The sequence below is a fragment of the Eretmochelys imbricata genome, chromosome 8, assembly GCF_965152235.1.
Source record: "Eretmochelys imbricata isolate rEreImb1 chromosome 8, rEreImb1.hap1, whole genome shotgun sequence".
Taxonomy (NCBI): Eukaryota; Metazoa; Chordata; order Testudines; family Cheloniidae; genus Eretmochelys; species Eretmochelys imbricata.
Genome location: NC_135579.1, coordinates 108,613,613 through 108,625,906, shown reverse-complemented (window position 1 = coordinate 108,625,906; position 12,294 = coordinate 108,613,613). Strand labels below are relative to the sequence as shown.

Genomic DNA, 12,294 nt, shown 5'->3' with positions numbered 1-12,294 from the left:
ATCCATACCGAGAATGCGGGGTAGAAATTTCCGGTGCCATGAACGCACCTTACCCCTGTGGTTTTTGGCCCAGGTTAGTTGGTCTTGCCCCACCAACTTCCCCGAGACCAGCGTGACAGCATTCCCGGAATCTACTAATGCTATGGTTTTGATTCCATTCATTTTTACTGATCCTGTATACCCATGCAAGGTCATTGCGACCCCTACCACGCCAATTAGGCCACGTTGATCCCCATGATCTCCCAGATTACATTGCATAGGCTCTTCCCTATTAGAGCATTGGGCTGCTATATGCCCCAATTCCCCACACTCATAACACCGCCCCCTTATTCCGGTTGCCACCCTCTGCCTGGGGCTGTTTGGCCGGACCCCCTCCCCCCCAGCCCTCTCTTCCCAAACCCCCAGGTTCCTTTTTGGCCTCGGGCCATTCCTCTGTGTCTTTCCTCCCAGTTATGGTTCTTCTGGAGTTCTCGAGAGTCCGGGGCCTTGGGTTTGGGACTGGCTTCCTGGTTTGCCGTGTCTCACCCCCTGGGGTCTGGAACAGTTCGCGGGCTGCCAGCTGTCTTTCCACAAGGGAGACCAACTCATCATAGGTGGAGGGGTCATTCTGGCCAACCGAAGCCCGGAGGCCTGGTGGTAGCCCCCTCATACACCGGTCCAGTACCAGGAGCTCCATCATCTTCTCAGAGCTGAGGGCCTCAGGGCTCAGCCATTTCCGGGTCAGGTGGATCAGGTCAAATAATTGCGATTGGGGTGTCTTATCCTCTGTATACTGCCACACATGGAACCTCTGGGCTCACAACGCTGTTGTTACTCCATCTCTGGCCAGGATCTCTGCCTTCAGCTGTAGGTAATCTGCTGCAGTCTCCAGGGCCATATCATAGTAGACCTTCTGGGCCTCCCCACACAGGAACGGGGCAAGGATACCAGACCACTGATCTTGGGGCCAGGCCTCCCACAGGGCTGCTCTTTCAAAAGCCAGGAGGTATGCCTCCACATCATCCTCCCGTGTCATTTTCCGTAGGCAGTGGCTGTCCCATATGGTCCGGGTCCCATCATAGTTGCGGTTCAGCTCCATAAGGGCCTTCATCTGGTTCATCAGCTCTTGCAGCAGAGCTCGGTCCTGGGCAGCCTGACTCATCAATAGACTGTTAGTCTCCTGCTGCATCCGAGTCGCCTCCTGTTGGGCAGTTGCTTGGACCCAGGTAGCCTCCTGCTGGGCTGCAGTGTTTTGTATTAGGGCCTTGACCACGTCATCCATTTTAGGGATGGGAGGGTTTTGGCTAATCCTGGTTTAAGTGCCCAGCTCAGAGATCCCACTTCTAATACCACGTGTGGCAAATTGCCAGCACTACTTTGATGGGTCTCACGCTTTCTCTTCTTGGGGAGGGTTCAGGGCACCATTTCTCGCCCCTGAACTGGGGTATTAACTGCCCCACTAGTGTTCTAGAGGAGGGGAGTGGAGAGGGAGGGACCCAGGCTCACCCTCTACTCCAGGTCCCAGCCCAGGGGCCCTAGGGATAGTGGTAAACCAATTGAACTAGCGGCTCAATGATGAGATTACTGGTTCTGTGGATGAAGGGAAAGCAGTGGATGTATTGTTTCTTGACTTTAGCAAAGCTTTTGACACGGTCTCCCACAGTATTCTTGTCAGCAAGTTAAGGAAGTATGGGCTGGATGAATGCACTATAAGGTGGGTAGAAAGCTGGCTAGATTGTCGGGCTCAACGGGTAGTGATCAATGGCTCCATGTCTAGTTGGCAGCCGGTATCAAGTGGAGTGCCCCAAGGGTCGGTCCTGGGGCCGGTTTTGTTCAATATCTTCATAAATGATCTGGAGGATGGTGTGGATTGCACTCTCAGCAAATTTGCGGATGATACTAAACTGGGAGGAGTGGTAGATACGCTGGAGGGGAGGGATAGGATACAGAAGGACCTAGACAAATTGGAGGATTGGGCCAAAAGAAATCTGATGAGGTTCAATAAGGATAAGTGCAGGGTCCTGCACTTAGGATGGAAGAATCCAATGCACCGCTACAGACTAGGGACCGAATGGCTAGGCAGCAGTTCTGCGGAAAAGGACCTAGGGGTGACAGTGGACGAGAAGCTGGATATGAGTCAGCAGTGTGCCCTTGTTGCCAAGAAGGCCAATGGCATTTTGGGATGTATAAGTAGGGGCATAGCGAGCAGATCGAGGGACGTGATCGTTCCCCTCTATTCGACATTGGTGAGGCCTCATCTGGAGTACTGTGTCCAGTTTTGGGCCCCACACTACAAGAAGGATGTGGATAAATTGGAGAGAGTCCAGCGAAGGGCAACAAAAATGATTAGGGGTCTAGAACACATGACTTATGAGGAGAGGCTGAGGGAGCTGGGATTGTTTAGCCTGCAGAAGAGAAGAATGAGGGGGGATTTGATAGCTGCTTTCAACTACCTGAAAGGGGGTTCCAAAGAGGATGGCTCTAGACTGTTCTCAATGGTAGCAGATGACAGAACGAGGAGTAATGGTCTCAAGTTGCAGTGGGGGAGGTTTAGATTGGATATTAGGAAAAACTTTTTCACTAAGGGGGTGGTGAAACACTGGAATGCGTTACCTAGGGAGGTGGTAGAATCTCCTTCCTTAGAGGTTTTTAAGGTCAGGCTTGACAAAGCCCTGGCTGGGATGATTTAACTGGGAATTGGTCCTGCTTCGAGCAGGGGGTTGGACTAGATGACCTTCAGGGGTCCCTTCCAACCCTGATATTCTATGATTCCTTCCCCTGGGCTACTTCCCTCTCCTGCCCTTCAGCTTGTGGGGCTTCCTGCCCCCTCTCTGCACAAACCAGGTGTCCCTTACCTAGGGTTTTGGTCTTCTTAGCCCACCCAGCACTTCTCCAAACTCTCCTCTGCTTCCCCCCAAACGGCTCTCTACTCCAACATCAATCCACTCTGCTTCAACTCTTCCAAACTGCTCTCTACTCCAACGCCAATCCACTCTGCTTCAACTCCTTCCCTTCTCTGACTGGAACAGGGGGGTTTTATCAAGTGACTGGCTTCAGGTGCTCTAATTGACTTCAGGTGCTTTAATTAATCTATAGGGAATAAGGCTCCCTTCTAACACTCTCCTGCTGCCCTCCAGCCATGCTGTATCACAATTGTTATGATATGATTATGGCATAACTATGATGTATTTTATGCAAGATAGGTTATGTGGGATATCATTTGAAAGGTCATGATTTTCTGAATATGGCTGAATATGATTATCCTATTTGTATGCATGTATCATGTTGGTATCTGATGTAAGGAATATTGTCTATGCATCTATTACAAATGTGTTTACACCTGGGGAACGCCCAGTAGGCAGAATACAATCAATCTAGATAGCTGGCTGGGAAGGGCCATTAGGGAGAACAATAGGTTTTAGAAGAAGCTAATCTCCTGCTGGGGAGCCTTCTTGAGGATGCTACAAACAGCCTCCAAATTATGGCTGCTGTGACCCTAGAGGGACATGTGACCAAGTCACCTGGTACTGAACTCCATCTTGGAATACCAGTGTTTTTCCACTGGAAGGTGTGAGAACTAAGCCTGGAGACAAAGGGTTCCTGCCATATGCAAAAGCTATTTAAGGCAGGGGAGTGACATCATCGTGGTTCTTCACTGACTCCCTGCCCAAGGAGAATCCTGAAAACACCTGAGGAAGAAGGACTGAACTGGGGGAAGGGCTGAACCCAGGCTAGAGGGATTTCTAGCCTGTGAAAGGAATACCTGGGGTTTTAAGCTGCAAGCAAGTGCAGTTTGCCCTTTAAGAAGCTCTGCAACCGGCCTAAATCATCATTAGGGTCCTACCACATTCACAGTCCATTTTGATAAATTTCACGATCATAGGATTTTTTTAAATTGCAAATTTCATTTTTTCAGTTATTTAAATCTGAAATTTCATTGTGTTGTAATTGTAGGGGTCCTGACCCAAAAAGGAGTTGTGGGGGGTCCCGAGGTTATTGACGGGGGGGTTACGGTACTGCTACCCTTATTTCTGCACTGCTGCTAGCAGCGGTGCTGCCTTCAGAGCTGGGCAGCTGGAAAGTGGTTGCTGCTGGCTGGGAGCCCAGCTCTGAAGGCAGAGCCGCCTCCAGCAGCAGCACAGAAGTAAGGGTGGCATGGTATGATATTGCCACCCGTACTTCTGTGCAGCTGCCTGCAGAGCTGGGCCCTCAGTCAGCAGCCGCCACTCTCTCTCCAGCCAAGCAGCTCTGAAGGCAGCAATGCAGAAATAAAGGTGGCATGATATGGTATTGTGACAGGTTGGATCACAGAAACCCCCTAGGTGTTAATACATACTCTGGGTTAATTAATAAGTAAAAAGTGATTTTATTAAGCACAACAAGTAGGATTTAAGTGGTTCCAAGTAATAACAAACAGAACAAAGTGAATTATCAAGCAAAATAAAATAAAATACACAAGTCCATGCCTAATACAGTAAGAAAACTGAATACAGATGAAACCTCACTTTCAGAGATGTTCCAATAAGCTTCTTTCACAGACTGAACGCCCTCCTAGACTGGGCACAACCCTTTCGCCTAGTACAGCCCTTGTTCCAGCTCAGGCGGTAGCGAGGGGATTTCTCATGACTGCAGCCCCCTTTTCTGTTCTACCCCCTTATATGTCTTTTGCACAAGACAGGAATCCTTTGTCCTTCTCTGGGTTCCCACCCCTCCTTCGAAATGGAAAAGCACCAGGTTAAAGATGAATTCCAGTTCAGGTGACATGATCACATGTCACTGTAAGACTTCATTACCCGCATGCCAGCACGCAGGTATACAGGAGGACTTACAAGTAAACAGAGCCATCTACAGTCAGTTGTCCTGGTTAATGGGAGCCATCAAGATTCCAATCCACCATTAATGGCCCACACTTTGCATAATTACAATAGACCCTCAGAGTTATATTTTCCACTTCTAGTTGCAGATAAAAGAATGGTACATACATACAAATAGGATGACCACACTCAGTAGATTATAAGCTTTGTAATGATACCTTACAAGAGACCTTTTGCATGAAGCATATTCCAGTTACATTATATTCACACTTATTAGCATATTTTCATAAAATCATATAGAGTGCAACATCACAGGTATTACCACCCTTACTTCTGCGCTGTTGCCTGTAGAGCTGGGCCCTCAGACAGCAGCTGCCACTCTCTGGCCGCCCAGCTCTGAAGGCAGCAGTGCAGAAGTAAGGGTGGCAATACCACAGCCCCCCTAAAATAACCTTGCGACCCCACCATAACTCTTTTGGGTCTGGACCCCCAATTTGAGAAACGCTGGTGTCCCCCATGAAATCTGTTTAATATAGGGTAAAAGCACACAAAAGACCAGATTTCACGGGGGGAGACCAGATTTCTCGGTCCGTGACACTTTCTTCATGACCTTGAATTCGGTAGGGCCCTAATCATCATTTAAGGTAAGAATTTGCTACTCATGTCCAATCTCTTTAGTATATTAAGCTTAGATTGCGTTTTTGTTTATTTGTTAAGTAATCTGCTTTGATCTGTTTGCTATCCCTTATAATCAATTAAAATCTATCTTTTGTAGTTAATAAACTTGTTTTTGTTTTGTCTAAAACCAGTGTGTGGAAATCATACTTGGGGCAGAAAACTGTTGCATATCTCTCTCCACACTGAGGGAGAGGGCAGATTTTATGAGCTTACGCTTTACACTTCTCTGTGCAGTGCAAGACAGTTTAATTTTGGTTTACCCTCTGGAGGGGTTGTGTGCCTGGGAAGCTGGTAAGTGCCCTATCTATATAGCCTTCCCATGCAGGGGCTGGTCAGAAAGCCTGTCTGCATGTTATTACAGCTGGATGTGTCCCTACCTGTGTGCTCGTGAAAGTGTGAGACTGGGAGTGTGTCTGCAGCTTGTCACAGCATTACAGCATGAGTGGGAGCCAAGGTTGGTGGGTCGAGGGGCTCAGTGGTACCCCATTTCCAGGCAATACCCGGGGGGAACTCGTCACACCCTAATGCTAATTGTTGCTCATGGTTCGGTTCCTCTAGGCAGTTTTTTCTCACTATTTTTGTCATTATTTTCTGTAAGTGGAATGGTGTGTCAGCTGCTCTTACACTATGTTACTTAGGCAGTATTATAGAGCTTATTCTATGCTGGTTTTTTTTGTTTTTTGTTTTTTTTTTAGATCCTGTGTGAAGTACCTACTTTTGATGTTACTTATACTGCAATAGTCGTGTCTCATTCTGGGCGCATGGTGTTCACAGGCACTTCAATGGGGACCATCCGATCTATGAAGTACCCACTGCCTGTGCACAAAGAGTTCAATGAGTATCAGGCCCACGCTGGCCCTGTTACCAAGGTAAGGAGTTTATTTTTTCTTTTCCAGCCAACAAAAATCTGAGTCATTTGGACTCCCCTGCTCTTTGTTTATCTCTGTTTTCTTCAACTCTATAGATCTGCTAGTGTTAAGGCTACATTTGTATGTGGAAAATGTGAGGAGAATTTGTATTAATTTTTATGAATGTTAAATCTCCTTGGTTTTGTTGGTTAAGGTATTGTTGGCTGAAAGGTAGATAAGGGTTAAATCCTGCAGCCCCTCACTAGAGAAACACATAAACCAGTTTGGACTAGAAACAGGATCAGAAGACGGAACTTTGAAATATTGAACAAGGGACCTTTGGAAGGACTAAAAGGTAGCCCATGAGCTGAGAGGGAAGATTCACTGACTGGGAAGATAAGACTGACTGGCAGGCACCAGGCAGCAGTTGCCTGGGGCATTCTCTCTGACCCAGCACAATGCTCTGGGTATACCTGGCCTAAGCAGAACCTAATTAAACTGGCATGTAAAGGCAAAGTTTAGATAAGACAAAATATGTGCAGGCTTTTGTTATTTTTAATCCACTTGTCTCTGCTTGCGATGCTCCTTTGACTAAATTAATCATACTCTATTTTGAACAAGCTGTTTTCTGGCATTGCTTTTACCAGTTTGGATCACAGCTCTAAGAGAGGCTGTTGTAGCAGGGGCCAAAACTAGCTGGACCTGTTGAAGGTAAAGTTAGTTGGTAAACAAGGGATGCTGCAGCTTGGTAATCCAGTCCAAAAGTGGGTGATTTTTGGGGTTTAGCCCTGAGAGTGGGCCTACGACTTGGAGAGGGTGCCCAAGAGAGAGACTGAAAAAAGGATCACAGGTGCAGCTCACCTTTCTGTCATAATGCTGTACTGAGTTCCATTATACTCCTCTGTCACATGCATGTAAGTGCCTCAAAAATTCTGCTCTGGGGATGAATCTATCTGTGCCCGTTGGTGGATTGTTTCAGCAAATTTTAGGAGAATCCATTCACCTGTATCTGAGTTATGGGAGAGGATGAAAAAATACCTAAGCATTTAAAAGAAAAAAGAATTGTGCTCAAATATGGCTGAACAAAAAATTCCTAACTTGGCATATGGCACGTCCTCTCTGAGGAAGAGTCTCTTATTTAAGTTTGGCTGGGGTGAAGAAAATAAAAATAAAGTTATCAGGGTTTGGAAAATCTCTTCTGAGCATCGCCAGTGGATATTTGTTAAGTTTTTAGTATAACCTAATGAAGACACCTTTCCTGCTTTGCAAAGGGCAGTGAGAATGGCACATCTTCCCCGTCCCAACTGACATGCCCAGGGCACACTGTTTGAACAAACTGCAAGAGAGAAATTGTAACTGCCAATCTGTCAACCTTTCAGAAAAACAGTAAAGTTGATGGATGGCATCCAGAGGATGGGCCTTGCAAGGGGGCCTCACCCTGTCCAAAGCTGGAGAAATTTCAGATTCTTTTTGTTTAAAAAAAAAAGCCAAATCCTTGCCCCTTTAAAACTCTCTGCAGAGGCTAGTTGTGTTAAGTATCTGTGACAGGGTGCTGGGCACAAACTCCCTGCCATGCCAGCCCCAATCAACGGGAATGGATTGGGGCTGGCTGAATAGCCCTGCCTGCCTGGCAACTAGGAACAGCTGCCAGCTTAATTAGCTAGGGATATAAAGGCTGGGAGGAAGGAAGCCAGAGGGGGAAAGAGAAAGGTAAGAGGGACTGGTGGTTCTGGTCTGTTGCTGGTAAAGTCTGGCTGTAAAACCCTGTACAGAGATAGTAAGCTGGTGGTGGGAAAGAACTATAAATAAAATACATGGGTGATTGCATTGACCTGAGGTGTCCCTGTTTGGTTTTGTGAGGACAGAAGAGGCAGAAGCAAGAGGGGCCCAGCTGTGCCTTGCTACAGTATCAATGTCAGAAAAGTGGGCCCTTGACCTAGGATCTTGTCTGTACTAGATTTGTAATTTTTTTCCTGCCATTCTAGTAATATTTGTGCAGTTCCACTGGTGACAAAAGTGCTAGTATAGACAGGGCCCAGGGGCTGCTAGTGTTCTAGCTACCCTGTCGTCTAGACTTGGTGGTTAAATAGCTGGGCTACATTCGCATTCTCACCACAACTTCACTGATAGTAATAATGATAGGAACTCTTAGGGGGGGAAAATCTAGTGTAGATATAACCTATATCTCTCCCCTATCCTATATCTTTTCTACTCTTTTTATTCTGCTGTCTCTTCCCTCCTTAGATGTCCATAACATGTGATGACCAATTTCTGCTGACCGTCTCCGAGGATGGCTGCCTGCTTATCTGGAAAGTGTATGATAAGGAAGGGCGGGGTCTGAAACGGGAGAAGGAAGTGGGATATGCTGATGAGGTGCTGATCACAAAAACAGATATGGAAGAGAAGGTATGAACAAGTTAAGAATACAGATCCTACACTCTCTCCTCAGACTCCCAGTCTAGACATTATGACCTACATTTACAGAATGTTGTGACCAGCTCCGTCTCCACTACACAATAGCTGAGTGGACTGACCACAGTATAATTCAGAAGGAGAGGCTACACCCAAACAGCTGGTGCTACCAATATTGATGTGCAAAGAGTAGTAGCAGCTCCCATTTCAGTGAGGGTGAAGAGTAGGGGCCCTATGCCTTGGTCAACTGATTATAGATTCTGAGAACAGTTTGAGTGGAGAGGGCAGAAGCAGGATTTCTATTTACCCTCTTATAAGGCCAAGGTTCAAAATTAAGATTTTTTCTGTTTCAGTGGTACATTCACCTCTAAATGGGCAAAATATTTGAAAATGTTCTGGAAACTCTCAGTGCCATGGTGCTATTTGCAGCAGTGTGAACATGCAGAGGTAGTACCCTCAAGGAACTGTAGTTACTAGTAAATAACCTCTTATCAATCTTATTGTCTTTTTCATGGCAGACTCAAGTCATGCTAGAACTGAAGACTCGTGTGGAGGAACTGAAGATGGAAAACGAGTACCAGTTACGACTCAAGGACATGAACTATAATGAGAAGATGAAGGAATTAACAGAAAAATTTATCCAGGAGATGGAGTCCCTTAAAACCAAAAATCAGGTATTGTTCACTGTGTAGCAGGAAATAGCAAGATATCTACTCTTATTGCTAGTGTTATAATGACAACTTGCATTATACAGCCATGGATTCCATTTGAAGTGCCTACAAAATCTGTTAGGAAAATCAAATTCCTCCTCCTATAGTCCCAGCTGCCAACTAGACATTGAGCCGTTGATCACTACGCATTGAGCCTGACTATCTAGCCAGCTTTCTATCCACTTTATAGTCCATTCATCGAATCCATACTTCTTTAATTTGCTGGCAAGAATACTGTAGGAGACCATATCAAAAGCTTTGCTAAAGTCAAGGTATATCACGTCCACTGCTTTTCCCCCTATCCACAGAGCCAGTTATCTCATCATAGAAAGCAATCAGGTTGGTCAGACATGACTTGCCCTTGGTGAATCCATGTTGACTGTTCCTGATCAACTTCCTCTCCTCCAAGTGCTTCAAAATGGATTCCTTGAGGACCTGCTCCATGATTTTGCTGGGGACTGAAGTGAGGTTGACCGGTCTGTAGTTCCCCGGATTCTCCTTCTTCCCTTTTAAAAAGATGGGCACAAAATTTACCTTTTTCCAATGATCCGGGACCTCCTCTGATCACCATGAGTTTTCAAAGATAATGGCCAATGGCTTTGCAATCGCATCAGCCAACTTCCTCAGCACCCTCAGATGCACTGCATCTGCCCCCATGTACTTGTGCATGTCCAGCTTTTCTAAATAGTCCTTGACCTGCTCTTTCACCACTGTGGGCTGCTCACCTCCTCCCTATACTATGCTGCCCAATGCAGCAGTCTGGGAGCTGACCTTGTTCGTAAAAAAGAATGAGAAGTACTTGTGGCACCTTAGAGACTAACAAATTTATTTGAGCATATGCTTTCGTTGTCTGTGAAGACCAAGGCAAAAAAGCATGGAGTACTTCAGCTTTATCCACATCTGTAACTAGGTTGCCTCCCCCATTCAGTAAGGGTCCCATGCTTTCCCTGACCACCACCTTGTTGCTAACAAACCTGTAGAAACCGTTCTTGTTACTCTTCACATCCCTTGCTAGCTGCAACTCCAGTTGTGCTTTGGGCTTCCTGATTACACCCTTACATGCTCGAGCAATATTTTTATACTCCTCCCTGGTCATCTGTCCGAGTTTCCACTTCTTGTAAGCTTCCTTTTTGTGTTTAAGCTCACCAAAGATTTCTCTGTTAAGCCAAGCTGGTCACCTGCCATATTTGCTATTCTTTCTGCACATTGGGATAGTTTGTTCCTGAACCCTCAGTAAGGCTTCTTTAAAATACAGCCAGCTCTCCTGGATACCTTTCCCCATTCATATTAGCCTCCCAGGGGATCCTGCCCATCAGTTCCTTGAGGGATTCAAAGTCTGCTTTTCTGAAGTCCAGGGTCCATATTCTGCTGCTCTCCTTTCTTCCTTTTGTCAGGATCCTGAACTCTACCATCTCATGACCACCGTTGCCCAGATTGCCACCCACTTCTACTTCTCCTACCAATTTTTCCCTATTTGAGCAGCAGGTCAAGAGGAGCATGGATCCTAGTTGGTTCCTCCAGGACTTGCACCAGGAAGTTGTCCATAACACTCCAAAAACTGCTCTACAGTATTCCTCTTACAGCATATGTCAGGGTGATTGAAGTCCCGCATGAGAACCAGGGCCTCTGATCTGGAAACTTCTATTAGTTGCATGAAGAAAGTCTCATCTTCCTGGTCTGGTGGTCTATAGCAGAGGCCCACCACAACATTACCCTTGTTGCTCTCACCTCTAAACTTAATCCAAAGACTCTCAACAGGCTTTTCTCCAGTTTCATATTGGAGCGCTGAACAATCATACTGCTCTCTTACTTACAGTGCAACTCCTCCACCTTTTCTCCCCCACATGTCCTTCCTGAACAGTTTCTATCCATCCATGACAGTGCTCCAGTCATGTGAATTACCCCACTGTTGTTCCAATCACATCATAGTTCCTTGACTGTGCCAGAACTTCCAATTCTTCCTGCTTATTTCCCAGGCTTTTTGCGTTCATGAACAGGCACCTAAGATAACTAGCCGATTGCCCTGCTTTCTCAGTATGAATCAGGAGGCCTACCCTGTTGCACCTTCCTCTTTGTATTTCCTCCCGGTATCCCACTTCCCTACTGACCTCAGGGCTTAGGTCTCCATCCCCCAGCGAACCTAGTTTAAAGCCCTCCTCACTAGGTTAGGAAGCCTGCCTACGAAGATGCTCTTCCCTCTCTTCACTAGATGGATTCCATCTCTTCCTAGTGGTCCTTCTTCCTGGAACAACATCCCATGGTCGAAGAATCCAAAGCCCTCTCCGACACCACCAGCGTAACAACGCATTTACCTCCACAATTCAGTGGTCCCTACCTGGGCCTTTTCCTTCAACAGGGAGGATGGACAAGAACACAATATGCACCTCAAACTCCTTCATCCTTCTTCCCAGAGCCACATAGTATGCAGTGACCCTGCTCAAGGTCATTCTTGGCATTGTTATTGGTGCCTATGTGGAGAAGTAGGAAGGGGTTGTGGTCCGAGGGCTTGATCCACAGCAGAGGTGTTGCTGATACCGTGGTCAGAAGACCTGATGTATGTGAACACCCTGACCCTTGTGATTCCCAAAGGACTCTGCTAACTCAGATAGGACTTGCCCAAGCTAATCCTCATAGCTCCAGTGTGGCCCAGGCAATTCTGGCTCACAGATCTGCTGAACCTGTCTGTATCCCAACCCAGAACCTTACTTCTGTACCCAGATTTGCTGTCTCAGAACCAAAGACAAAGCCTACACCTGAATTTGGCATCCCTGCATCTCACAGCAAGGTGAGTGGATGTCAATGACAGAACAGGCATACTCTTGTCAAGTTAGCGAAGTTCTAATAAATAGCAGA

The 12,294-nt window shown here is 46.4% G+C and overlaps 1 protein-coding gene across 1 annotated transcript in view; it reads left to right on the top strand.

The window, feature by feature from the left end:
* Positions 1-12,294, top strand: part of CFAP57 (cilia and flagella associated protein 57) — a 136,765-nt gene that overhangs the window by 70,725 nt on the left and 53,746 nt on the right. Inside the window, exons 11-13 of the mRNA XM_077823980.1 lie at positions 6,167-6,340; positions 8,564-8,725; positions 9,250-9,405. Of these exons, the coding sequence (XP_077680106.1) occupies positions 6,167-6,340; positions 8,564-8,725; positions 9,250-9,405 (492 nt within the window). The remainder of the gene's footprint in view (positions 1-6,166; positions 6,341-8,563; positions 8,726-9,249; positions 9,406-12,294) is intronic.